Below are 27,214 nucleotides of genomic sequence, written 5' to 3'. Positions count from 1 at the left end.
TGCATCTTCCTGTAGGTGACGGTATCTTTGTCTCTTGGTCAGTGTCCCTGTGTACTCATGCAGCAGATGGCCCATTCGCTGGCAGGACACATCACTGGCTTGACTGTCAAGTGCATCCTTCAGGTTGTACAGGAAACCTTCTGACAGCAAAGGCAAGAAAAGGAGGATCTGATATAACAGCACCCGCAGGAGTCCCCAGGGAAAGCTGTGACAGCCTTCCTGGGGTCAGGCTTTCTCCACTGACTTCATTTTTTCCATAAGACAACACTGGATGATTGATCCCTATGTCAGGCTGGGAAGGGCTCTTCTGCTCCAAAGCAGAGATGGGTAGGAAGAGAGAAGGCACTTCAAGCAAGGTTCTGCAGGGGCACAGAGAATTTCTGAGTGTCTGCATTCCCTCTTACTTCATTTCTCTGTTGCCGAACCTTCCTGTGCCTGTGGCTGCTGAAGGAAGAAGCCCTTTGTACCAGACACTGCAGGGCCTTGAGCACCATCCTTGCCAACAGAAAGAGGCCACAGAGCAGCGCTGAACAGAGCCCAAGAAGTGCAGTTCACCAGAGCTCAGTCCTAGTCTTAACCAGTCAGAGGCTGGGCAATGACTCCATTTAACGCGTCTATCCACTCCCTCTGCTCCTTATCATTCTCACATATAAACACAAACTCTCTGACTGGTGTGACCACAGTGATCGCTGGTTTCTTCTTCTTCACACGGACTCCCTGGGGCAAGTCAGCTCGTACTTCATACCCCTCGTCCTTCCTGCCAATTAAAACCTGGCCCTGTGCAAATGCATCCTGGAAAGGAGGAAGCAGAGGACAACCATTAGCCAGGGAGCAGCACAGCTCTAAGTGACACTTGTTCTGTCCTTTGGCTTGGAGCAGGAACTGGGCATGGGTGGAGCACACACCAATTTGGTGCCAGGCAGTGGGAAACACAGAGCTTTTTTACACTCATGAGCATTCTCAGGAGGAGGCAGGGAGCCTTACAGAGCGGTTGGTGGTGTCCAGAAGGAGCAAGGAAGGATATTCCTGTAGCTAGAGCAGTACTAGGAAGCAGGACAGTGGGGCTGCCAAGCCTGTTGCTGGTATATTAAGGTTACAGGCAATAGGTTTGGGAGGGAGTGGGCTGTAAGTGCTACAGGCAGTAACAGCTACTTTTAAAAGACTTAGATCTTCTGTGGAGCCACTGTAAGGGCCAGACATCCCAAACAGCTCAGCTTCAAATACATCACTGACAAGGGAAAGGAGCTCTAGGGTGGAGCCTGCTTCAGCCTTGTGCAGCCACTGGAAAATTTGGATGAGAACAGACCCTTCCTTCCCACCCCACTTCAGGAAGAGGCCTGTGGAATAGCACAGAACATTCTTCTTACCAGTGGGTTTTTAAAGTACATCAGGTTCCTTTCTTGAGAATCCAGGCAGAACCAGCGCACCTTAAAGGCCTCTTTCTGCTGCAAGAAGATGGTAGAAATTCTTAAAAGACCAAGGCCCAGAGGGGAGTTTGGCCTGTTCAAGACAGATCCCCAGACTGCTTAAAGGAATCAGAGCCCAAGTTTATTTTCATCCACTGCTGTAACCAGCAATGGGTGAGTCACTGCTGCACAGCCCTCAGCTCCCTTCTCCCTCTGAGCTGGTCCTTGCTGCAGACTTGCATTCAGTGATGCTCCTTTGGGCAGGTTGGTTCTCCCAGTGATCAGTTGAAGGGATTAATGGAAAGCACTGCAGGGAGTGATCCCTGGGCCAGGGGCTGTGATGAGGGCAGCTGCAATGTCAGCAGGGGTTTGGGGCGCTGTCTGGAGCACTGCGGGATGGACACTGGAGAAGTTTTTCAAAAAGTGCTAATTCCATCAGCTCCACTCATCTGACCATTCCCTGAGCTATGCCTTACTCCATGCTGAACTGAAGGGACATCTCCTAGGGCTCACTTTGGTTTGAGTAGAATTTAGGCCTCTGAAAAAAACATGTAATCTTTAATCTTTCTTCCTCGCTGTGCAAGTCCCTGCAGGAAGACGTAGCAGACACTAGCACTGAGCTGGGCCAAAACCCCATCATATTCAACAGCAGCATTTCACCACTGAACGTTTTAATGGGGCTCTGGCTCATGATTTACTCAGAGGGAGCAAGAAAAGAAGCAGCAATATTCAAATAAGACCTCAGATCTTTACCTCCTCCTTCAGCAGAGACTGAAATTTCCCTCTCTGTACAAGTAGTGGCCCAAATACTTTCCCACAAAAAAGAAAACCAAATCATAGGCTTCAGTGTGGAGAATTTGCTCAATAATAACTTTGCTGCTATTAGCAGATGTGACATGTGCTAGAAAAACAGGGAAGTTGGTAAGTCAGCATGTGATGTTATGTTCTAAAGGAGCTGCAGTTCTAGAGCTGCTGTTGGCAGATACAACAATCCATTTAGTGTTGCACAACAGGACTTTGCACGGTCACTGCCAGCAAATTCATCTTGCTTTCTCTTCAAGGAGGATTCTTCTTACCAATCTTGTTTTCCACAGAAAATAAAGCATGATCCCAAAGAACTTGACAGGTGAAGTATGATGGGCTTTATCAACCCATAAAGCATACAGTCTATCAACAAATCATTTCCTAGTAAACATCACAGAATTACCAAATATTCTCCACCTGCAATTAATCCTGTTTGTGTATTACCACATATGCACTTACTTTTGGTCCTGTTTTCTCCATATATCCTTCTTTGACAAAATTTCTTGTGATCCTGGGTATGAGCTAGGGGAACACAAACACACACACACACAGAGTCAGCCCATGCAAGCTTGCTTTTCTGTTCTGTTTCTGTCAAAGCCAATTACCATCAATTTTGGCTTTTGGGGCCTGGGGTTTTTTTTGGCTGCTCAGTAAAGGGAAGTCTGAAATAAGAAGGAACATAAGGTTTTTGAAAGATTACACTTTGTAAGGACCACATGGAGACTTTTAGGTTTTGAAATGTTGACTACAACCTTGCATGCTATCCACCATGGCCTTTCCTTCTACCTCTTCTGTCCCTCCCCAAATCCCATATGCTGCTTTTTGAGCACCTGACTCTGGCAGAAGAAATGAGAAAATGTTTTCCCATGCTATGTTTGCACAGGCTGTTTCAAGCCCTGTTCAGTTCTCACCTCAGGCTCAGGGACAGCTGGGAAGGTTGTTTTAAGATAATGGTACCGTGCTGCTCGAATGGCATTGAACCAGTCAACAATCTCCTAGGGAAAAGGGCAAACACAAATATGAAGAGAATTAGGAAGAGTAAGAGTGCTGCCTCTCCAAAATGCCTTTCTCCTTCCTTGTGACCTCTTTGCAAAGATGTACTTTCTCCCCAAGGGGCAGAAAGAGTCAGGACCTTGTCCCAAACACCTGAAAAACACTAAGCCTCCAAAATAACTTAAACATTCCCCTCCAGGGAGGTCACAGACATTCTCAGCATGGACAGTCACCCAAGTCTGTGTACTCAGGCTTTTTCAGTTATGGATTGTTGAAACCTTTGTACTTGGAAAGACATGAGAACTATGGCAAGGGAAGAAACAGAAGTCTAATAAAACCTATAGGCTCACTTCTTGAAGTTATCATTGCTTGCTTGGAAAGAATGTAGAACAGTATTTTCTATGTGTGTCAAGAAGGCTTCAAAAATGTAACTGCAGAATTGTTTACATATGTTACCTTACAGAGATTTACATCTGTGCCCCACTGAACACTATCAGGGTGTGAAGTTGAATATATGCCCAAACAGAACAGGAACAAGATGTTACAGTTATTAGTGTCAAATTCTGCAACTTTCTATATTCTACAAGTCATAGGTACTGCAAACAAACCCAGATCAGGTATCTCTTCCAAAAAACATCTCCAACATGTAAGCATCTTGCTTATTCCAAATCTCCATGGTATTTACCTTTCCACTTTCATGATAGACAAAAAGGTTCCTTGTTTGGCCATCTGTGGTGTATGTGATCTGCAGCCCATGAGCATGTTGGATTTTCTCTGTCTGGAACATTGCATTCAGATTCTCAATGCTGATAATGGCTTTTGGACCTCTGGACTGTGAAATGAAAAGCACCACTACATTAGAGTGCTCCCAGGGAAGGCAACGGGGGACAGATTAGCTGTTTGAGAACTAGATCCCTACTGAAGAAAACACAAGCATCCTAAATCTCTGAATATTGGATATACCTAAAATATAAAGCCTTAATTTCATGCTACATAAAATCACTTATAAAGAGTGACTCCCTTTCTTTAACAAATGCTGGGTCAGTATTTGAGAGGGGTGTGCCTGAGTTGCAAGGGATGGGTTCTAACTCCAGCCTCACAGTTGGAGAACAATTAGCCACACTCCCCCACAGGAGACATTGAGGATGCAGCAGTTGATGAGAGACTGCTTTGGTAATGTAAGAGGTAACAGCTGCCAAGAGATCTCTTCTTCATCCTACTATCCAAATGCCAGTATCCATTTCCTTTGTTCACCAAGCAAAAGGAGCCTGTAGGGTTGAGATAAAGATTCAGGAAAAGGGCTAAATCCAAAAGAGCAGTTGCCTAAGATACCATGTATGTAAATGGTGTGACATCTGGGCTGCTCCAAACACAGGCTGGCCTGGCTGCCCAGCCAGACACAAAGCGATTTCTGCTGGTTTTGGCTAGTGAAGAGCAGGGTCTGAGGATGGATGTTGACTGGCTACCCAAGGCCAAGTCTGAGTGAGGAACTCACTTCTTTGGTGTAGTACTTCATCACCCCTTCCCTTGCTGACAGGAGAAATAGCCTCTTCTGGAACTGTCTGCTTTCCCGCCCACGCTTCCAGAGGAATCCTTCCCGGCTGCCTGCAGTTTGGAGCAAGGTAAGTGTCAGAGAGGGCAGCACAGGAACAGCACTGTTTATCTACATGGTGACTAGGCACAGAGTTTCAAGTCTCCTCTCCATCCGAGAATTTTCACCTCATATATAAAAGTCAGTGAACTAGAGAACTGTAGGATCTGAATACACCCTTGCACTTAGCTAAGTGCCTTTTCTTGGGAGCTTCTCCTCAAAGTTAGACTCAAAGCAAGCCCTGTACATCCAACAGCTCAAATATGACAAGCCAGCCTTGGAAGATCTTCACACTTGCAAGCATAACACCGTGCTTTTGCCTTAAGGCTAACACCTTTTCCCTGGCAATCCTAACTTTTACCTGCAGAACAAGGATCTTGGCAGACTCGGGTGGCAACAAATTCCTCACGCTCATATTTAGCTCTAATCCATTGCTCTCTTAAAACCCTGAAAGAGGAAAACATGGAAGAAGCTGATCTGCCTCTACTCTATTTACACCAACCAGCCAACAAGCCCTGTAGAGGGAAGCAGTAGTTCTACAGCTGTAAAGGTCTGCTGAGTGAATTCACCACCAACTTACACACAATCACAGGACTGAGGGATGTAATAGTAGGCAGGGACTTTCGCCTCATATTTAGCTTTGGCACAGAGATTCCCGTGCTTCTTCATGAACTGAAATACAAAAGAAGTTACAGTCAGGTGTGCAACTACAAAATCAATACATCATGAACATAAAATGAACCTTGTTCTAAGGAAGCACTGTACTCTTCGTTCAGTTTCACCATAACTCTCAGGGCATCTCCACATGTTTATAAATGTCCCTTCACACTACAGGTTGCACCTTTGAGGAGGCTGAGCCTTTTTCAGTATTTACAGTTCCAAACCAGATGGGAAGGAACACAAGATTTAAAGAACTGAAGAAAACGGGGAAAAAGGTATTTATGATGTCACTACACTTTCAACTCCCCCTAGACATTAACTGTGGTTATATTATTAACACAATTCAATTGAAAGATGAGAGTCTGAACCGATATTTAAGAAGGCTGTGCTGATTACCAAATACAGCTATCTGGAAACACCTGTGGGCTTCTAAACAGCAGTGAGGAGTTACTGTGCACTGTAAAAAAAATACACTGCAGGCTGGTAGTGTGATTTGATTAAGCAGACCACGAACCCCCTGCTGCAGTCACCCAAGGAGTCAACGTGGTTCTGTGTGGCTTTGTGCCTTTCTCCATGGTGGATGACACAGGAGTTCTGAGGCTGAGAAGGCTATGATAAAACGTGGAGAAAAGTGAATTGCTGCATTTTCTTTGTACCTCTACAAGATCATTCTCCCAGAAGTCAAGCCGAAGGGATTTGACCCTGCTGATTTGAGGAAGATTGCGATGAATTCCAGAGCAATTCAAACAAATGAATATTCCAAGTTTGTAAGAAGCCCACTCTGGATCTAAATACAAACACAAAGAGTGAACTAATACGTGGGAAAAGGTACAGCCACTGGCAAGGGCGAACAAACCACATCTGATGCACAGCCCCAGCTTCACACATCATACAGCAAATCCCACCCTGCTTATGGCTGTCACTTTCTGTGTTCAGAGGAACAGCACCCACCTTCCCCAGCAAAGTATTTGCATTTATAGGCTCTTTCACTGACTATTTGTTTAAAAATTAATGTGGCGGTGCAGGCAGCTGAGTGGTGATGTAGAATCTCATCTGGTTATTAGTTCTGCACAGAAAGCTGATGTTGCTGAATTAACTATGGAAGGGTGTTGCTGACATAGAGTGCAACGGAGTACAACCACCCAGCTCTTGTGTCTGCTGCCCACAGAAGCTCCTGCTCTCGCCTGCTGCTGCATCCCCTGACCAGTCAGTGGTCAGAGGCGTTCCGAGCGCTCTGGCAGGAGCATTTCACAGACTCACAGAAGGGGAGGGGTTGGAAGGGACCTCCAGAGACCATCGAGTCCAGCCCCTTGGACCACCACGGTCACCACGTCACCCTCCATCTCTGCCTTATCACATCAACCAGAAGCTACTTGTCATCTTCTTGGAAGTGCTGCAGGCAACCCCGCTTGCCTGCTCTGGTGAGGGTGACTCCTACCTCCAGTGCACGCAGGGTGCCAGCCCGGTGCCAGCTTTCCAGCAGGCTCTTTAGTGCCCTTCCCTGCTCCAGAGCCGGGGCAGGGCCATTCCCCCATCGCTTGCAAACCCGCCGCGCGTTCTCCTCCTCGGCCTTCTGCACGGTCTGCGAACACCTCTGGGGAAGCCGCTGGTGTGCTGAGGCCACTTCCTGTCCCACACTGTCCCCTCGCCCCGCGGGGTTCCCGCCAGCGCTCCTGGCCCTGCCCGCTGAGGACAGCCCCGTCCCGAGCGCCCGGAGCCCCGCGGAGCCCCCCCCGAACGGCCGAGGCGCACGGCCAGCACCGAGAGCGGGACGGGCGGGAGCTGCCCGCCTCGGGAAACCACCTGCTCCCGCCTCCCGCCTCTGCGGTACGTGAAGCGAAAGGTGACGGCCCCGCTTTCAGGAACCGGGTGGCAGTGAGCCCGGCACGCCGGGAGCCTGGCCGGGGACGGACAGACAGACGCCTGGACAGCAGCTCAGCCCGCGGGGCCCGGCAGGCCCCCCTCTCACCCCCCGCTTCCCTGTCAGAAACGCGCGGGCGGACCCGGAGGAAGGCGGGGAGCGGCGCTGGGGCAGTGCCAGTCGAAGCCCCGTTACCTGGCTCCCCGCAGTCGGCGCAGCGGCCGTTCCCGGTGCCGGCGGCTCTCTGCAGCTCCAGCAGCAGCGTCTTGTTGCGGTCGCGGTCCATCATCGCCGCCCGGGGCGCGGCGCGGCGCGGAGCTCTTGCGGGAGACTGAGCCCGGGAGGGAAATGAGGAACTGGAGCGCGGCCCCGGCGTCGCCGGGAGCCCCGTCCCCTCCCGCCGCGCCGGGCGGGCGCTGCCGTGCCGCCCCCCTCAGGCCGCCTCCTAGCGACGGCTCCCGCCGCGCCGGGCGGGCCCAGGGCGGGGAGCGAGGCACAGAGCCACAGAGCCACCGGGCTGGAAAAGCCCTTCGAGACCACCGAGTCCAACCGCCCCTGTCCTCTCCTAACCCGTAGCCCTGAGCACCTCATCTGCCCGTCTGTTAAACACTCCCAGGGTGGGTGACTCAGCCCCTCCCTGGGCAGCCTGTTCCAGTGCCTGGTAACACTTTCAGTGAAGAATTATCTGATCTGACCCTGCCCTGGCACAGCTTGAGCCCATTCCCCCTCATCCCATCACCTGTTGCTTGGGTGAAAAGACCAACACCCCTCTCTCTACACCCTCCTGTCAGGTAGTTGCAGGTGGTGGGGCACCAGAGCATCCCCGTACCACTGCTGCTTAACAGAACAGCCCTTCCCTGCCTGTGTGCAGCACTGCACCAAGCCAGGACGGGCCTCCCCAAGTGGGCAGGGAGCTTCTGCTCTGAGGGGCCTGTCTCCAGGAGCAGAGCTCATCCACACACCTGCAGGTGTGTCTCTAAAAAAATAACCTCTAAAAGCCCCGCTACATAACAAAACGGCATCTGTTCACCAGCCATCGATGCTGCTGCAGTCAGGCTTTCCTCGGCAGAGCTCTGCAGCCCTGCAAGTGCTCAACACAGTGCCTGAGGAGGAGCTCTGGGACACCAAACTGCTGCAAGGCAAAAACACCTGTCAGCCTAACTCAGCACCGGTAAATGGAGCGCTGCAGGATCTGCAAAGCCTGGGGAAAATGTTCCTCTTTCAAGATAAAGCCAATATCAAAAGGTCTGGGACAAGACTCAAGTTTATCTAAGGAAAGAAAAGGATAGAAGAGAAAAAGTTAAGAGGATGGAAGGATTTTCAAGAAGGTTAATTAAATCAGAACTAGATTGAAAGGTATTCAAATATTTCAAATTTTACTAGTTTTGGGTTAAACTTCATTTGCATAGTTAACTTGAATTGCTACAGTGCACTATAACAAATCTTTAGTAAGTTCTATGTATCTTGTAAAAACATGGGTACTTTGCAGATGAGACAATACTGTGCTAGAGATGTATTCTCAGTTGGAAGTCATTTTGTCCATTTCTTAGGCACTGAATTGCATTGCACCTTTTATTTAAATATTGTGAAGTCATGAAATAAACAGAAATAAGCAGAATGTCTGAAAACCTGAGATAACTGCCTACATAAAATCTCTTTTCAGCACTTACCCTTTAAGGACTGCTGTACTAGAATGCAAACATAGATTTAATATTCACCAGAGATCATTTTCTTGCAAGCCATACATTCAATTTATTTGGCTAGCTTAAATTTTGTGATATCCTTACAAACTCTGTAAAATAAAGAAGAAAAAAAAGAGACTCTGCATGACATTTGCAAAATGGTTATTTATAGTCAAGACAATTTATAAACCCACCACTAGAAAAACCACCCGGTGCTGGTCGGAAGCCCCGTACTCAGACGGCTTTCTGCCGCTCGCGAGGGACAGACACATCCTTCCCAGCCCTCAGCTGTCAAGAGACATCCTGTCCTGCTTTGGGGCTTTGAGAAACACTGAGACAGCCTTGCTTGTGAAGGGATCCTCCCACCCTATTTCTACTCTGCGTTAGCATTAACGGAGTGTGAGCTTACAAGAACATGCCAAAGGCTTAGCTAACTGGTTATTTTCCATATTACTCCTGGGACTGCAGAGTAACATCACCTTCCTTTAGAGTCTAGAAAGCAGTATTGGAACAGCAGCAAAAAGAAAGAATAGCTCAAAAATTGACTGAGATTGCAATAAGCTTGACATGCTGCTAGGTTGGTCTTTTTTAGTTTTAAATTAGTAGTAACTACTGTTTCAATCAGGTGTAGAATAATTGTGAAACTCCAGGGTAGTCTTACTTCTGGGTTCACTGAATTACTTGTTTGGGTAGACTGCAGGCATGGGTTTTGTCTTTTTCCCTTCCAGGTACCTTCAGTCATTCCCAAGCTGCCTGAAGCTGGTTTTTGTGTGGCAGAAGAAAAGGTGTTTTCTGCCAAGCAGGACCAGAACTACTGCAGGGCAGCACTTTGAATCAAAGGCAGGCAACTTCTGCAGCGCTGGAACAGACCTTGTGAAGCATTTACTTTTAAGCTGAGTTTAATCAAAGCTAGCCCCAGATCTCTTTACCTCAAGACCAGCCCAGCCCTCAGAGCAGCGTGCTTTCTTCTAGCAGACTGCCCTGGTTTCAGTTTTCTTTCTAGCAGCGGGTTACTGTTGTGTTTTGGATTTAGGATGAATTGGTAGAACACTGGTGTTTCAGTTATTGTCAAGCAGTCAAGAACTCTTCAGCTTCTCACACTGCCCTGGCAAGAAGGTGGAGGGCACCTGGGAGGACACAAAAACTGGACAGCTGACCCCAGCTATCCCAATAAGGACATTCCATACTTTATGATGTCCAGCTCAGTATGTAGTCAGAGAGTTTGACTCAAGAGCTACCAGAGCCTGGGTGTGGTAGGTAAGCAATGGCACTGTGCATAACTTGTTTTGTACATTATATTGTTATTATATTCTTTTTTTGTCCTATTCAGCCCACAAGACCTTTTGCTTTCTTTCCTCTCCCCTTTCTGGTACTCTCTCCCCGCCCACAGCTCTGTGGTTGGTTCAGCTGCCTGCCAGGTCAAACCATGCCACATTAAAGAGATGCTCACACTTGATGCACAAACGTGTGAAGCTGCTAACTTATCTCTGTTAAAAATAAGCTACTTGTGATGATTTATTTGCATTCAAACAAGCTTTGAGTTCGTTTTTAGGTGAAACACTTGAATTCCAGCTTACTCTTTGGACACCACAGTCTGGAGCTTCTACAAGAAAAGATTTCTCCAGTTACTTATGAGAACCAGAGAGCTGACTTCAGAGGTCTCCCTTCACTTTCTATTTTATGTCTTTTAAATTACCCATTAATTTCTTAAAATAGCAATACTTTATAGGTCTTGTTTCCCATTTATGTAGGTCTAGTTAGATTGAGATTGCTTTATGAAGGCAGTGAACAGATATACTTTTAATTTAAAAATTTCAAAAATTTCAAGATTTATTTGTTTTTACAAGAGTGTACAGGAGTTCCTTAGACCACACAACCCACTAATATTTTAACAGTCACCACTTTATTTGTCTTATTTCATAATTCTGGGCTACTGAAAGGATAAGCTATAGAGATTATTATCTACAATGTGAAATTTTAAAATAATTTACTATTTTCATAAATATTTCCCATTCCTGGACATAAGACATGAAAAATATAAAAGATGAGAACAAAAAGTACTTGAAAATGGCCTCCCTTATTACAGAAACATTGAGGTAAGCAGAGTACTACTGCCTGGCACCAATGTTCCTCAGTTTGAGGAAGAGGAACAGCCCAACTGCAGTGTTAAAGGGGAAAAGTACATGGTTGAAATATTTCCAGTTAAAAACCACTTACACATCATCTTCATGGACTGAAAGCACTAAGTTTTACTTACTTTTCATAAACCAGAAATATTCAGAAGTGTAGCAAAGCCTCAGAAATTTATTGTCATATAAAACCAGATTCAATCACAAATAATCAGGCTGAAGCCTGGTCACATACAAAACCAAGTATAAAAATAGAACACAATATACAAGACTAGCAGTTAAATATTACCACAACCAAAGCAGCACTGGAATAATAGTTATTTACAAAGTCTTGCCTAATCTCTGAGTCCAGCTTGAGCTACAGCAATAATACTCTAATTTTTTAGGAGATTAACATGCAGATCTAACAGCTGTAAGTAATGAAATTAAACCAGTGTGTACAAATCTATGTACATTGAGGCATAGTGCTTTGTAATGACTGGGTAACAAAGTCTTGGGTTTAGGTTTTAGAAGACTTGTAGCATCCTCTCCCTGCCATGTTCCACCCCAGGTTATCTAACACTTAACTGCAAATTCTGAAAGAAACAGGCACATTGTAATAAAATGGTCAGTCTCCTCAGGAAAAAAAAACAACTTTGCTGCTGAAGTTGTGATAATTACTCATTACAAAATGATTTCTTGCTATGTGATATACAGATTTCAGAGGAAGATAGGATGAAGTAGTCCCCATTGATTAGTTTGTGCATTTAGTATTATAAATGCACCTGTTGGACAAGCACCAAACCAACCCACATTTCAGGTGTGCAGAACAGTATCAGGACAACAGATATATACATTATTTTAAATACTCATAGAAATTTAATATACAAATGGCTCTGAATATACAATAAAATAATGTGGTTAAAAAAATAAATCAAACTATGGTGAGAATATCACCATTAGGCACAAAATATTTCTGGTGTTAGTAATTTTAAGGGAAGTCCAGAGACAGACGGTTTATCATTTGTCTGGGTATTTCGAGGTGAATCCCCTCAAGATAATGCAAGAACCTATAAAAAGAAAAGTAAAAATGACCATAAGGGGACAAAGTTATATTCAAATATGAGGCAATAGTTATTATTTAGAGAGGCAAGCATTCACCTTTCTTGTCTAGAATTATTTGACAAAGTATTCTATTAACAGTACTTAACTAGCCTGTAAATTGAAATGTATCAAGGTTAAACAAACCCTTACCTTCTTTTAGTCTTCTCTTGCTCTTTAAGCATCTCAGACCTACAGATGCTGCGAAGAGTGGGGAGGTAGTCAAGTATGCTGGCTTGCTTATTACCCAGGTTTAAAGGGCTTCTGGAAAATACAGTTCTGATGACTCCCAGCCTCTTCTGTGCTTTCTTGAGAATGCTAAAATGGAGAATAAAACTTTATTATTTCTCATTCCAGAATGTGCAGTTCCTACTTTGTTCCTTTAAGATCAGATCCCCCTGGTTGAACACTCTTCAGCAGTGTTGAACACTGATGTCCAAAGCAGTGGATTAGGTGCCCTCACCTTCTGACTGCGCACTGTTCACACAGCGTCACAAAGCTGCTCTCAGGCAGAAACCCGAGGGACAGCAGTTCGCCTGGCCAGCACTCTTAGCTTAACTACAGCATCTAACGTGGGGAGGTCTTCACAAACTAGTCGTGTATGTGAGATTTAATCCCCCTGTCAGACAGTGTAACTGAAAGCATCTATGGTCTCCAAAAATATAAAGCAACGTGCCATTGGTGTCAGTCAGAATGTGTGATTCATGATGTACTGACCAAACCTGGTCACAGGTGAGATGATTAGATCCATTTTGACAACTGACTTACAGAAAGAAGAGTCTAACCTCTTTTCCTACTCAGACACTTGAATAGGTTTTATTTCACTTATTCCACCCATTGTTTAAAAACAACCTTCCATACCCACACACACCAGCAGCAGTGTAGTGAGATACACTGACAGCATCCATCCCGGTATCAACGTGGATAGACAGTACCCAAAACAGTCCTACACCCTGTGAAATGCTGTTCTTGACAAGCACTGCATTACATTCCAGAAACACTGGCGCAGCCTTACCTCCAATCAGCTGACTGACTGAAGGATACATCATTTCTTGTATTTGGAACATGCAAAGTCAGTCCCTCCAGTTGGTCACCTACAGGTGTTTTACCGGTACACAGAGAGGATTCCAAGTGTTGTGAAATAGTAACTGAACATTTGTTAAAACTGAGTGCTTCAATAGCTGCTTTTATTTCACTGCAGCTCTGGGAACTCCACCAATCAGTATTTTCTATACTGAATTCATCGCAAAGACCATTTTTGATTTTGCCATTTGTCCAGTTGAATCCTTCATCTTTAGAAAACTCCAGTGGTTCCTTGGTGTTAGTGTTTACACAGCAGTCCAGGAAAGACATGTTCTCCACAAATTCAGTCAGTGAATCCAGATACTGAAACACAAGAGCAGACCTTTTCTCATTTGCTGAGGTTTCAGTTTTAATTTCTTTTTCTTCTTTATTCATGGGCAGTTTTGATTCTTCTTTACCCACTTCAGCACATGACGTAGGACTGTCCGATGGCAAAGTTATGAGTTCAGCTGAATAGTTCAGTGCAGTATCAAATAAATCACTACTATCCAACATATCAAGCTTTTTCTGTTTCTTTGCCTTTTTTGACTTTTTTCCAAGGTTCCTTTTTCCAGAGCAATAATTTTTAGTAGACCTGTTTTTCCAAGAAACTGGAGCAATCCTTTCAAGTACAGAGTTAGAGGTTTCAGGCTGGTTTGAAAGAACACACACTGGTAAGGGAAGAGTAAGTTCAAGATTACTATAGATAAAATCCACTTTCTTCATCTGGAATTCTGTGAGAAGCTGCATCAGTTTATTCCATTTCTCCATGGTTGTGATTTTGTGCTGTAAAGTAATATGTGAAAAAAATATTAATACTCTTTTTTAGTTGCTGTTAAAAAGTAAAGAAATGTTATTACAGAAAATCTCACAATCCTAGCTTTGTGTTTATGTGGCAGGAGACGGTATTGTTCCCTGAGACTGCTCCAGTTCAGATTTCCCTTAACAGCAACAGTATCCCCTCATTTCTACAACAAACCGTTTCAATGAGGATTGCTTCTAAGATGATGCTATTCACAGTGATGATTCATTCAATTATCTGGTAGTCAAGTGAAGTATTAGCTAGTCAGCTACAAAAATACCTTAAGAAATGTAAACAAATCTTCTGAAGGCAACAGGATATTCTTAAGGCCAAGCAATGTCTCTACACAGCCTGTATCACACTTTGGGAACTCCTGAAGACATACATCAGCTTGAGACAAATCAATCTTGGAATCAGTAGTCTTTTCAGAATGAAGTAAGTGATCTGCTTTGTTTGACTCATCTCCTGCACAAAGATAACATTTGATTATTATAATAATTACTATTAATACTTGAAAAGAAACAAATCACATCAAATATATGATTTTCCCCCTCTTTACATCAATTCCTTTTATAAAGGATACCCTGCCTGTTGAATTAGTCACCCCCATCCCCATTTCAGATCTTTGAAGTGTTCCCACCCCGCTCGTTGCCCTTCTTTGCCAGTAATCATTTGAAATGGTCTGTTCTTCCCTTGAAGTCTCACTAGTGTCTCTCACTCCCAGGCTGTCTCATACTCACACCTGGTGAGAATACTCTTCCTGTATCCTTGGGGCCAAGTTCTCACCCTTGCTGCCTGTTAGCTGTCCAATTTTTATCTTTTTTCCAATTCTGTTTCTTCTAGGTGAATTACCTACAACAGCTAAACGGGTAAGGGACTGCGAACTCTGAGTCAAAACAAACTGGCTACTGGTTCCCTGCTTTGCTACTCACAAGAGGAAAAGGAGATAATTTAACACCATAATGATGAGCAATAAACAGGTGCAATAAAAACCAAACCTTTAGTTCCCTATGTATACACGCAAGGCTTTGAAGTAGCCAACAGCCCACACACTACCCCCCCACAAATCCTACCCAAGCGTTTAGCAGCCTCACAGAAAGCTACCATCAATTCATACCTGTCTAAGAATGGATTGATTTAATTAAATTCATCTTAAGATGGAGAATTATTATTTTTAGAATTAAATCAACCTACCATGACGTGCCAAACATTTGTCTTTCAAGCATCCACCTCCACTTCTAACCCAAAATTGTAAGTAGAGGACACTTTGTCTGATATCACAGTTATTTGTTCTTAACAGAGCAGCTAAATCTTTCACATCTGTCCGTAGGTTCTCAGCCAGACACAGTACTTGAAGATAGCTAGCAGCATTTATCTAAAGAGAAGTTAGACAGAGACCACTGAAAACAACTCCTAGCAAGCACACAGAAGCAAATTCTTCTATTGATGCTTGCAATACATTTTCTTTTTAATATAGAAGATTAGTTTATTAGATTACAGTTACATTAAAACCTTTAGATTTGGTTGCTTTCTGCTTTACTATAAACAGTTCACATCAGAGAATACATTACATCAGATAAATGCAAACCTACACCAACACTTATATTTCACATTTATATTAGTTGACCATTACTTTCTTAGGACATATCTGCACTCCCAAGCTCTGACTTACCAAGGAAGGGGTTCTAAAGTTGATCTCTTCGAAACAGCCATCAAACATTAAGCTGAATGTTGGATCTATACAAAGAGATACCAGTGAACTGTCACAACATTATGTTCAAAACAAACTGTTTTCCTTTACCCTTTAGTATTTGGATAAAGATACTGCTTTTAAATACTTGCTTTATAGCGTCCACTCAATTTTATGTTGTATTTAAGCATTTAAATAATCTTATTAAAATGAGCCTCTTCTGCTTGTAAAGCCTAATTCCTGCAACAAACACTACTCACCACTGGTGGTAAGAATTACAGGTCTTTTTGCAGTTGCCATGAATGTCTTTATTGCATTAAGAAATCCTGCGTCTTCATCAAATATTATATCTACCTATAGAAAACAAAAGAAGTGCAAAATGTCAATACTTTAATGATAGCTGCAAGCTGTGAATACAGTCATGCTGTTAAGGACTAAGACTCACATTCTATTAATACAAGTTTCTTGAGCTGGCCAGGCAATGACAGCAGATGTGGTGCAGTAAAGTTCCCCTGTTAGCACAGACCACTTCAGCTACAGCCTTCGGTGCTGAAGTTTTGGGGTTGAGGTTGTAAGGGAGCTCTGGAGGTGAAATGCCCAGGGCTCTGCCCACACTGGGCCTCCCAGAGCAGGCTGCCCAGGACCCTGGCCAGTTAGTTGCCTTTGGAAGTCTGGGTTTGTTTGTTCCTTTTTCATAGAATTGCACCAGTGAGGGAGGATGGACAAACCCACAGCTGGCAACACTGTAATTTTAATAAATAGAGGAGGCATGGCATTCTCAGTTGTAATTTTGTATTCTTGGTTTAAGACTCAAAAGACATTTTTGGTTAAGAAAAAAAAAGAACTTCATGTGATCTGAGATATTGTAATTCCAGGGGTGTTAATGGTGATCTTAGTGTGTCAGTGCAGGCAGCTAGTGTAAAGTTACAGACCAAGGCTTCTGACACAATGCAACACAGTAAATTAGCAAAATCCTGTAGACTGTTCCCCCAATCAACAACTGTTAATAAATGATAGTATCTTTTTCTTTTAAAATAGGTTTGTAACTAGTATTTATGGTTAAAAGTAGTAATCAAGGATGAAATGATTAGATCTTTAATTTTTAAGGTAATAATCCTCATGCTGGACTCTGCCTACTTGAATCTCAAGAAAAAAAAAAGGGAAAGGAAGAGGAAAACAGTTAAATACTTTAAGTATAAAGAAAGGACATATTGATCACACCCATTTATTTCACTTGAATTTTACCTCTTCAAAAAGAATGAGAGATGTTGCACTTTTTCTGTTGTGTTCTTCTCCTTCTACTTCTTTGTTTGTTGACCTAACTTGAGCATCTTTCTTGTCTTCACGTGAATTCTGAGTAAGTCCTTTAGATGGGTGAAAAATTGAGCAAGAAGTAAGGGAAGATCAAAACTATTTAGTATGTCTTTGTGACACGGGTTTCAAAACCATCCCATACATACACTGCATAAGGAAGTCTACACTGACACAAAAACTTAAGAAATCTGACATAGACCACCAAACAACAAGAAAAAAACCCACCCAACACAGAACCAAGGAAACAGCACTGAACAACTGAGGAAAGTCTGCTGAACTTCATACAGCCAGTTAACTCCCCTGGGATACAGAGTCCTTACTTCCTTTGCAAAGTGTCTCTCTGATGCACTAAGCAATCCTTGCAGGCAGTTAAGAGCACAGTAACTTGTGCTCTCCTTTCCCCACCCCCCAGAGCTCCACACACACACACAGAGCAGCACCTCCAAAGGTAACAAGTTCTTAGTGATACCTACCTTTATTTTTCTCTTGGGCTGTTCCTGCTCCATCATGACCTTTATGTTTGGAAGAGATTTTGAAATAGTTTGCAAGTGTTTTAGGGGGCAAGCTTCGTTTCAGTCCTGCTCCTTTTGGTGACTGTGGAGGTTTTCTTGGTGAAATACCTTTTTTTGGAGAATACATTTTTTCTGCAAGATATGTTTAATATTAAGCTTACAACAGAAATGTAGTCTCAAACTAACATTTGTCAGGACAATCCAGAACAAATCACAGTTTATCTATTACAGGACAGTTTTACTGTGATTTCTGCTTATTTTACTTTTATCCTGATATAGGGATTATTTTCTGTTCAACTTTCTACTCAAGTGCCACAGCAGTTCCTCTACCACTATGGAAATAACTTCAGAGAATCAAGAGTTAGTAATTTTGAGAAAGTAATTATTTAATTGGGTATGTATTTGTGTTAAGCAACTGAGCATTTCTTATTATATAAGAATAGAAACTGAGATTTGCTATTTCTTTTTAGAACAGTGATGTCTAAAAATTGTTTTGGGAACTCAGTTCCTAAAAACCCCTAAAGAGCCCTCCCAGCCACTCCCCCCCCCAATCCAATACACCCCCAACAACCAAAAGCACCGAGATATAAGCATGAAACTTACTTGGTGACTTGGCACTGCTGTAGCTGTTAAAAAAGCAAGGCTTATGTGCATTGACGCCTTTTTTGTCCACTTGATGTGACTGAGTGGCTTCTTTTAATTGGGACAGTATCTGTCTACCGCTACGCTGGCAAGAGGCATTGACTTCAAATATCTGCAAAGGTATTTAATTTACATTGAAGAAATTGTAGACATCACACAAGCTTTCACATCACTGGCTACAAATAAGAAAAGTAGCCCTGAGAAAGGACTTCACACACCTTAAAACCAAGCTCCTGAGCACAGGCATATACTGCAGCAGTTTTCCCTACTCCCGTCGGGCCGGTTATCAGAACTGTATTGCAGAGGCTTGTCTCTTCCTCCATATCAGATTTATCATCTTTAAAGTCAAGGCTGTCCAAATAATCTGTAGAATTATTTAAGAGAAAAGAAAGAATTCGTGTAATTTTATGCCACCTTTACCAAAGAGAAGGTATATATTATTTTAAATTCTATCAGCACCTTCATGCTCTTTGTCCTCCTTTTCCCCTTTCTGATTCCTGTTTTCTTCCCAATCAGCTCTTTTTTTCCATTCTTTTAGCCAACTATAAAAGGAAGGAAGAAACAAAAATTACTGAAGTGAAACAAATTCACATGGAACAGAACATAAAACTAGGGGGTATCAGCCACATGTTATCCCTCTCAGAGACTTATAAAGCTCTTTTAGATTAAAAAAAAAAAAGAAGTGTTTAGGGTTTGTTTGATTCTTTTGTAAAAAAGGATCCTTCTTCCTTCTCTGTTCTATTAGTTGATTAGTATAGAAACACGTCACATGGCAAACTACTTGATCTGTAATAAGGTGGGGGAAATGCTTTATCATTCAGAGCTTAGTGTTGCTTGTCAGATGGAATTCTGCACAAGCCACAAAAATTAGTTAAAAACCTATACATAGGATTTAACTGAACATATTCCATGGACTTGAGGGTGTTATTCCAGCATAGTGCAGTATCGTTGATGTGCTTCTCTGAAGATGAGCAACATGACATTTGGAGTTATTTTAAAAATGGATCTTTGTTCCCAGCTCTTACCTGTGTAGCCTTTCAATTTCTTTCTTGTTCCCTACAAGTTCACTGGAATCTTGAGGCTGATATTTTTCTGTCCAGAGCATGTCTTCCTTTTCAACACCTACAGAAGAAAAATGTTATTTTAAAGTAGCTCTTCATGCAGAAGTGTTGATTAAGTCTGGTAGAAAATATTCTACTAGATGTGATTTTTGCATCACAGTGGAAAGCTGACATACATCAGATAGACATTACCTCAACACAAAGAGAATTAAAATCAGGCAGGAAACAAAATTACCTGAGAGTACATTTGGGTCTGATAAGCATTTAGTGTCTTCTGTCAAGACATCAGGTTTCTGGGTTTTGTTTTCTCCCAAATGCGTGGCTTGTCCTGTTTCTGCTTGTTTTTTCCCAGATACAGAAGAAATAAGGTTTCTGGAAACTCTGGATTTTATTTCAGTCTCTGCACCTTCGAATTGTTTTCTTCTTTTTGATTTGTGGTCTTCCATTTCTTTCCTTTTCCTTTTAGTTTCCTTCCAATTGTCAGAATGTTTCTGATTCACCTCAGAATTTGCAGTGCCATCTATGCTTTCTAAGGTGGGGGAATGAGAAAAAAAAAAGTAAAAGATTTCCACACCCTTTTAAAATTTCAAGCTACATCTGTTATAACTGTATGGTTGTTTAAGCCATACTTAAAGATTTTACTGAAAATGTGAGGACCAATTTATTTTCAACACTAGCATTCTTTCACTGAAACATTTCTGGAAATTCCAAGTTGCCTTTCTAGGCCAGAGAAGTGTGAGTGTCTGTGTTTCCCAATGTAGATTACTAACCTTGCATACTGTTTTTAAAACCCAACTGTTCTGTTTGCCTCTTCAGAAATTTGTAGAAGTACCTTTCCACAGGAAATTGAGAATTAGAAGATGTGATTTCATCTAGTAAATCTTTCCTGAATGTATCAGGAAAAGCTGGTCGGTGGCCAGAAAGCTGTAACACACACACACAGAGAAAAAAATATAGTACTCAAAAATATTGCACAGAATAGCTATGACAGTTTTGCATAAGTTAAATTGGTAACTGTCTTGTTGAACGCAGAGATTAGCAGAAAGCCTTGAGAATTGTCAAATGTTACAATACAGAATGGGTAAATCACACAAAAGAAAAAAGTATTCCTAGATTGACACAGACTCAAACCACAGGATCCTTTAAAATAGCAAGTCTTAACAAGTAACAATGCAATGTCAATTTTCTTTTCGTTTCTCTTGTAATACAAGCCCCATTTTACAGTACTAACCAGAGGTGCAGAACAGTTTCCAGTTAGATTTGAATTCACAGTGGAAAATTCACCAAGTGAGAGTGTGATTTTTGTGACATCGGTGACTTCAGTATTCAGTTTCCTTAGCTTTGTTAATAGAGGACAGGACGGTGATTTCAATTTCCACATGGGACAACCTACAGAAGAACCCCACCAAAACAAAGAGGAGCCTTTTGTTAACAGAACAGAGAGTTCACAGACAAAACCATGCCACAGTAAATAAAAGTAAATGCTGCTTTAACTACATCTTTGTCATTACAAAGCCAAGTTATTTAACTTACACTGTTAACTTACAGTTTATATATATATATATATTTATATATACAAAGTGCCTATCACTGTATTGATAAACATTCTTTGGAACCACACTGACATCAACTTTTCATGTTTATTAACTGCATGTCCCAAAGGCAGAACAAGTTTTCACTTAGAACACTTCTCCACTAGATTGCTCCTGGGCTCTGCTTGCTCTGAATGTGTCCTCCCTGGGTGTCTGTGGGACAGACACTCACCAAGGGTTTTGCCTGTTCATCAGCCAGTTCGCAATAGGAACTGTTTAGTGCTCTTCTACCTCCTGCTTTCCGGTCACTCCCTCACTCTGTAAAGAAAGGAGCTGTTCTTTCCTCTTTTGTGAAGTATTTTGCTTCTGTCAGAAGGTTTCTGCGCCAATCTGTCCAACATGTTCTTTACTCTCCACATTGGAACTTGCAAGACTAACTTTTTGACTACATATTAAAGAGTTTGCCTCTTCCCCCATACACGTATGCACAACTGCAGCATCAATTTAACTTGTACACTGTGTATTTGAAAACATCTGGCTGGAAGCTTCTAAGTGTTGCTTTCTTACTGGGGATCAAACCAAGGGGGAGCTACCAGTTATTCCAGTCAGAATAGCAAGTTCACCTGACTAAGGTTTTTCTTTCCTGCATACATTTACTAGAAATTACTACATGCATTTACACAATGGCTGAACAAGAGCTTACAGTCATCCTTCTGCTGTACATGGACAACAGTCTTAAAACATGAACTTGCAAGAGAGTATGCTTCCATTGCAGCAGCTTTCTTTGCAATCTGCCTTTTCAGTGACTCTGGCAATCCACTCATCAGGAATTCACGTTTTGCTCTGAACTGATCATCATCTTGAGAATTTTCAGATGCATCTTGACTACAATGAAAAAAATATTTAAAAAAATAATTATTGGAACTACCAACCACGTAAGGCTTACAACAGTATTTCAATCTCAAATATTTCTATACACAAGTTAAAAATAGTTTGGGAGAACTGTTAATATTAATTTAAATGTCCTAGGTTTAAATTAATTTGTTAGAGATTTTAATTTAAAATAATTTGAGTTTTGTATTTTTATCTTTAACTTTGGGCTTTCTTTTCAATCAGTCACCTGCAACTGGAACCTTGAAAACTGACCTGCTTTCATCAAAGATGACAATTGGTTCACCTGCGGGTTTCTGAGCATTCCTGCCTCGGAAGGAAGGTGGATATCCCAGCTTTCCTTCAAAGAGAAAAAGCCATTATCAGAATAGCACTGATACAGGATTCTAAATATGAATATAAAGAAAGCCTTATAACATAAAGGTGTAATAGTTGATGACTGTAATAAGAATCAAACACATTCAGTAAAGCACAATTACCATTTGAGTTCTTTGAAGCCTTCAAGTTTCTAGACTTTTTCCCCAGAACATCATTTAAGTTCCGAAGCTTCTTCTGCTTCACACTCTGCACTGTAGCAGTGGCATCACTCAGGCTTGAATCTAAAATTACTATGGATTCCTAGAGGGAAAGGAAATAAAATAAGAAAGGAAACACAATTTTTCCTCCTTTAACAACATAATTTAGTGATCAGTACTGAGGAAAGCAAAGACATTTCTAGATAGCTTAGTAATTAGCAAATCGAATCCTAAGATTATAGAATACTTTTATTACTGCTGCCTACACAGAAATAATACAAGATCTCTACTACATAAATGAAGCCCAGAATTACTTTTATCTAAAGGTCTAAATCACACACATTTGAAACAGACGCCTTGCTGTCCATTATGAAGGAGAAACAGTAATTTCTGAAGTGGAACATCTACTACATGTTATAGTTGTGTGTTAGGATGAGCTTTCCAGCCTGTGCCCAGCAGTTACTTTACTATTTGACAGGTACCATGCCATTCCATGGATATTTACCCTACTGGGTGCTTTAGAAGAACTGTTTGCAAGAGAAAAATACTTCTCTTGCTTAAATCACTAGAACATCAAACTATTTTCCCCCCATGAAGTATATAGGCTTACTTCAGACTCCTGTGACTTCTTTTCAGCCAGAGCTCGCTGTCGAGAGGAGCGCCTCACAGGAGCTGGTGAATCATTAACCTTTGATCTGTTGTGCCGCATCGACTTTGCTTTTTCAATCAGCTGTTTTGCTTTGGATATACTCTTAGAAGTCGAGCTTATCTGTTAACCAAGCACAAAAGAACCAAAATGCCAGCAATTAATAGTGATACAGCTGGTAAATCCTCAATATATTAATTTCTTCCACATGCACAGAAGCATTATGAATTTTATAACACTGTATTACTATAAAAAAGAAAATGAAAGAAAGGAAAGGAGGAGCAAACCCAGGTGACAAACACTTCTCACCAATGAATGAGAGCCCTGTAAGGGGGTCCTCCAATCTGTCCACAGAACAAACAAAATACAGACAGGCACATCTTTAAGCATAAGCTGTCCTTCTGTGCCCAAACACTGCAACCCCCGGTGAGAACCTGCAGAGCCATGAGCATGCTATTTTACTGGAGTTCTTCCTTGTGAAAAGTAGATTTACACTAGTAAAACCTATTTTAAAATCTAATGTATGATAATTGCACAAGAAACTATCATGCACTTCTGTCAGAAATCACAGTAATACTGCCTTAGGGCATCTGGGAGCTGCCATACTGTATTAGATTAGACTGCCACATAACAGTGAGTATCAACACGATTGTATGCATATAGTAAATGAGAAAATACTGAAACACAAACTGTTACACAAATTACCTTTATATTTTTGGTGTTAAAGTCTTCATTTTTTGTGGCCTCAGTTTTATTTGATTTTATAGTTGCATTGATACGTGTAAACCTCATCCTAATTAGGGGAAAAATATTAAGAAATTAATAATTTTTAAATAAATGTTGCACAATCTCATTTGCAAAACCCTTTACAGATACAGTGATGCAAACAGAAACAACCCCCCCAGCTGGTGCTGGTTTTGTGGGCTTTGTTTGTTTGTCTTTTTAATGCTTTTAGTGCAAGCACATTTCATAGAATCATAGAATGGCATGGGTTGGAAGGGACCCCAAGGATCATAGAGCTCCAACCCCCCTGCCACAGGCAGGGCCATCAACCTCCAGCCTGGATCTACACAAGGTTGCCCAGGGCCCCATCCAACCTGGCCTTGAACGCTCCCAGAGATGGGGCACCCACCCATTCTCTGGGCAGCCTGTTCCAGCCCCTCGCCACTCTTTCTGTAAAAAAATTTCCCCCCAATATCTAATCTAAACCTTCCTTCCTTCAGTTTTAATCCATTCCCCCTTAATCCATCCCCCATTTATAGAGACAAATTTTGTTTCTCTGTTTGTTATCCAACGTGGTCAGTGTCCATGCAGCTTTGGCATGCACTCCAACCAACTTAGAATTACATCTTACTCTTAAAATACTTGCAGGAAAACAAAGTATAAAAAAGGTAGAATATACTCTAAAATATTTACCTTATTGGGCTGTTTCCATTGAAGGGAACTGTTATCACCTCAGCTTTATACACATTACCCTTCTTCAAGGATTGCCTGCTTGCTTTTGGTGTGGAAGTCTGAAAAGGCCAGCCACTTAATTCATCTGCAGAGAAGGCATTTCTAATCCTGTTTTTTTTAGGTGTAACATTTTTTGATGTTTTAATTTCCTTCTGCCTTAAACTCCTTCTTAACTCACTCTGGTTTGGACTTGATGACATTCTTACATCCAAGGTGTTTTCCTTCATAAGAACACTAGCCCCTGTATCATTATCTTCATTACAATTACTAGTATTTGAGACATTTGTTTCTTTAGCTTCTGAAGCCTTCCTTCTTCTATTTCCTCTTTTATGAAACTTTTGGGGTGTTTTGGGTTTAGTTCTATTGTTTTCAGGACCAGGATGTATATGATTGTCCACACAGTCTTCTGCTATTCCACCTTCTAACCCTTTATTTGAAGGAACATCATCTTCAGGTCCTCCTTTTTCTTTTGAAGGCTTTCCCATAGCTTGCTTTTGTTTTCCAGCTGCCTTTTTAACTCCACTTTTTATTACATCTGATGTTGGTTGTTTGAATGCCTTCATAAACTGATGCCTTTCTTCCACGGTGCATTTTGGCTTCAAAGAATCTGACGCTGCAGTCTCTAGTACAGCTAACTCCAGTTCTTCTTCCTCAATAACTACATTAGATTTTCTCTTCTGAGTAACCTGTTCGGTTTGCTCACTGTCCAAGAGGGGTGGGCTACTTTCTTTTTCCCCTACACATCTTTTCTGCTTCAAAAAAATAGAAGCTATTTTCCTAGAAGCTTTTGGCTCTTTATGTAAAGGAGCTAATTTGGGGGGAACGGAATGAACTTGTGCAAGGACAGTTACTGTTCTAAGTGGCAGCTGGTGAGATTCCTCACACTTTTCTGGGTCACTAATACTATCACTTTTATCCATATCATTTGCTGTAGCAGAATTTTTCAGCGTTGGCTTTGTATCTTCTTCAACATGATCTACCTTATTGTCTCCCTGACTCTTCAAGAAGTCCTCAAATGACACTGTTATTATACTATTATTTACCTGTGATGACTTATCATCCCCGTGAACTTCAAAACTGGAGTCACTAATAGTAGCATCACATTCTACTATTGTAGGAGATACCATCATTTTCTCATCTTCAGTTTCCTTTTTACACTTTTCGTTCAACTGGTTTTCAAATGAAAAACTTTCGGATAAATCCTTAGTTACTTTGTGCTTCCTTTTCCTTGACTTTCTCAGCCTATTTTTTCTTTCATTTATTTCAGAACCATCTTTATTCACATTTTTTCTGCAGATGACAGCATTTGTTTGCACATTATCTTCTGCTAGTTCTGTTACACATATTTTGTCAACTAAAATGCAAGGAGCAATAAAATCATTACCATCTTGCTTCAGTCCTGTTGTTTCTCCACTGTCATCACTACTGATTTGTATTTCACATTCATGCTCAGATTCTTTCATCTCTCTCAGCTTATTATTTAAATTGCTTCTCCTCCCTTTCCTCTTCCGCTTTAAAGGTGGTTTAAAAGGTGCCTTACAGTCCTTGTCATCAGCATCCAGCGGTGTTTTACCTTCTCCAACTACAACAGGTAATATGGCTTTCTCTGGCACAGATGTCTTTTTAAAATAACCCAATATATTGTTGGGTTTTGGTGGTGACAACACTTTATCCACCGGCTTTGCTAATGGTGAAAAATATGTTGTGATGGTTTTTACAGAAGTGTCTTCCTCTCGCCGTCTCTTGCATGGCTAGAAAAGAGTTCAACATCAACCTCAGTGCTAAAAACATGACTTTGTATGGTAACACAAGGCAGAATTTGCAGTGTAGGTTACTGACACTAGTGTTTTTTCAGATGAAAAAGCTCACATCGGTCACTAAGGCTGGATGTGCACACGAACTTTATCAGCGTGTTTTCAAAAGCCATTGAAACTTGAAATAAGGATTCTGCCATGTCAAACAAACCCAACACAACCCAACCCCCAACCAACCCCATGTAGATTTGAGACCACCAAAACCGCAAGTGACCACAGGCCTTCAGAACAGCCCTGCAGAGATTTCGGAACACTAGAGCTCGGGATGGCCACTGCAGCCTGGACCTGTTAGTTACCTCGAGATGCTGGCCAGAGCACTTGTGGAACACTTAGCAGAGAAGTCCAACATATCTTAGCAATGTCTGGCCCTACCATAAGCATCTGACGTAGCTAAAGGAGAAACCACACCTTTTAAATCGCCTACAGCCAGTGTAAGAGATTTCATATTTCATATCATAACTCAAACCGCCACAGAGAATCTGTAAGACTCCAAGGAAAACGGTAACGAAGGCTTTTGCAACTCTCCCGGTTTATTAAACACCGAACCCGAGTGCCTGAGACCGAAACCGCCTTTTCCCGGAGCCAGCGGGGGCTCGGCCGAGATGCCTCAATTCGTGACAGCCTGGCCCGCGGGCTGCGCCGCGCTCCCGAGGGCCGCCCGCCAGCTCCCGAGCCGGGCAGCGGGCTGGGCGGCCGGCCCGCAGCGCCCGGCGCCTCCTCACGTTACTCCAGCCGCGCCGCGTCAACCGCGGACGACAAAGGGGCGCCCGCCGCGCCCCCGCCCAGACCGCCCCGCTGCAACCCGCCTCCGCCCTCGTAGCGCGGCGCCCCGGCCCGCCGCCGCCGCCGCCGCCGCGTCCCCACCTGAGGGTCGCCGTCTTTCTCAGAGAGGGAGGCGGCCGCCGCGGCCACAGCGACCCTGCCCACCATGCCCCGGGCGCTGAGCGGGGAGCGGAGCCCTCAGCCGCGGGGGAAGGCGCGCGCCAGCGCCATGGAGCGGCCCCGCCGCAGCCGCCCGCCCGATGGCCGCCGCCTGACAGGAGCGAGCGCCAGGCGGGCAGAAAGGCGCGCG

The 27,214-nt window shown here is 42.7% G+C and overlaps 2 protein-coding genes across 2 annotated transcripts; both read right to left on the bottom strand.

Annotated features, from left to right (window-relative positions):
* Window positions 1-573: 573 nt before the first annotated feature.
* ADAP2 (ArfGAP with dual PH domains 2) lies at window positions 574-7,604 on the bottom strand (the record flags this gene model as incomplete). The annotated part of the gene is made up of 10 exons (XM_084273565.1): window positions 574-792; window positions 1,368-1,445; window positions 2,670-2,732; window positions 3,122-3,205; window positions 3,889-4,035; window positions 4,699-4,808; window positions 5,156-5,241; window positions 5,375-5,466; window positions 6,111-6,241; window positions 7,511-7,604. 10 exons carry the CDS (start codon window positions 7,602-7,604, stop codon window positions 574-576), a joined length of 1,104 nt encoding a protein of 367 aa, XP_084129691.1.
* Window positions 7,605-12,096: 4,492 nt separating this feature from the next.
* Window positions 12,097-27,072, bottom strand: ATAD5 (ATPase family AAA domain containing 5; the record flags this gene model as incomplete). The annotated part of the gene is made up of 23 exons (XM_084273507.1): window positions 12,097-12,175; window positions 12,360-12,524; window positions 13,222-14,054; window positions 14,351-14,535; window positions 15,265-15,445; window positions 15,743-15,807; window positions 16,021-16,114; window positions 17,006-17,124; window positions 17,548-17,718; window positions 18,190-18,340; window positions 18,447-18,592; window positions 18,688-18,770; window positions 19,254-19,350; window positions 19,525-19,814; window positions 20,056-20,213; window positions 20,521-20,678; window positions 21,525-21,706; window positions 21,968-22,052; window positions 22,192-22,330; window positions 22,838-22,996; window positions 23,579-23,666; window positions 24,290-26,079; window positions 27,007-27,072. The coding sequence occupies 23 exons, from the start codon at window positions 27,070-27,072 to the stop codon at window positions 12,097-12,099; spliced, it is 5,484 nt and encodes a 1,827-aa protein (XP_084129633.1).
* Between the last annotated feature and the right edge of the window lie 142 nt (window positions 27,073-27,214).

Source organism: Gallinula chloropus (assembly GCF_964237585.1).
Source record: "Gallinula chloropus genome assembly, chromosome: 20".
Classification (NCBI taxonomy): Eukaryota; Metazoa; Chordata; class Aves; order Gruiformes; family Rallidae; genus Gallinula; species Gallinula chloropus.
Note: the sequence above shows the minus strand (reverse complement) of the source record. Positions and strands in the feature narration are given on the sequence as shown.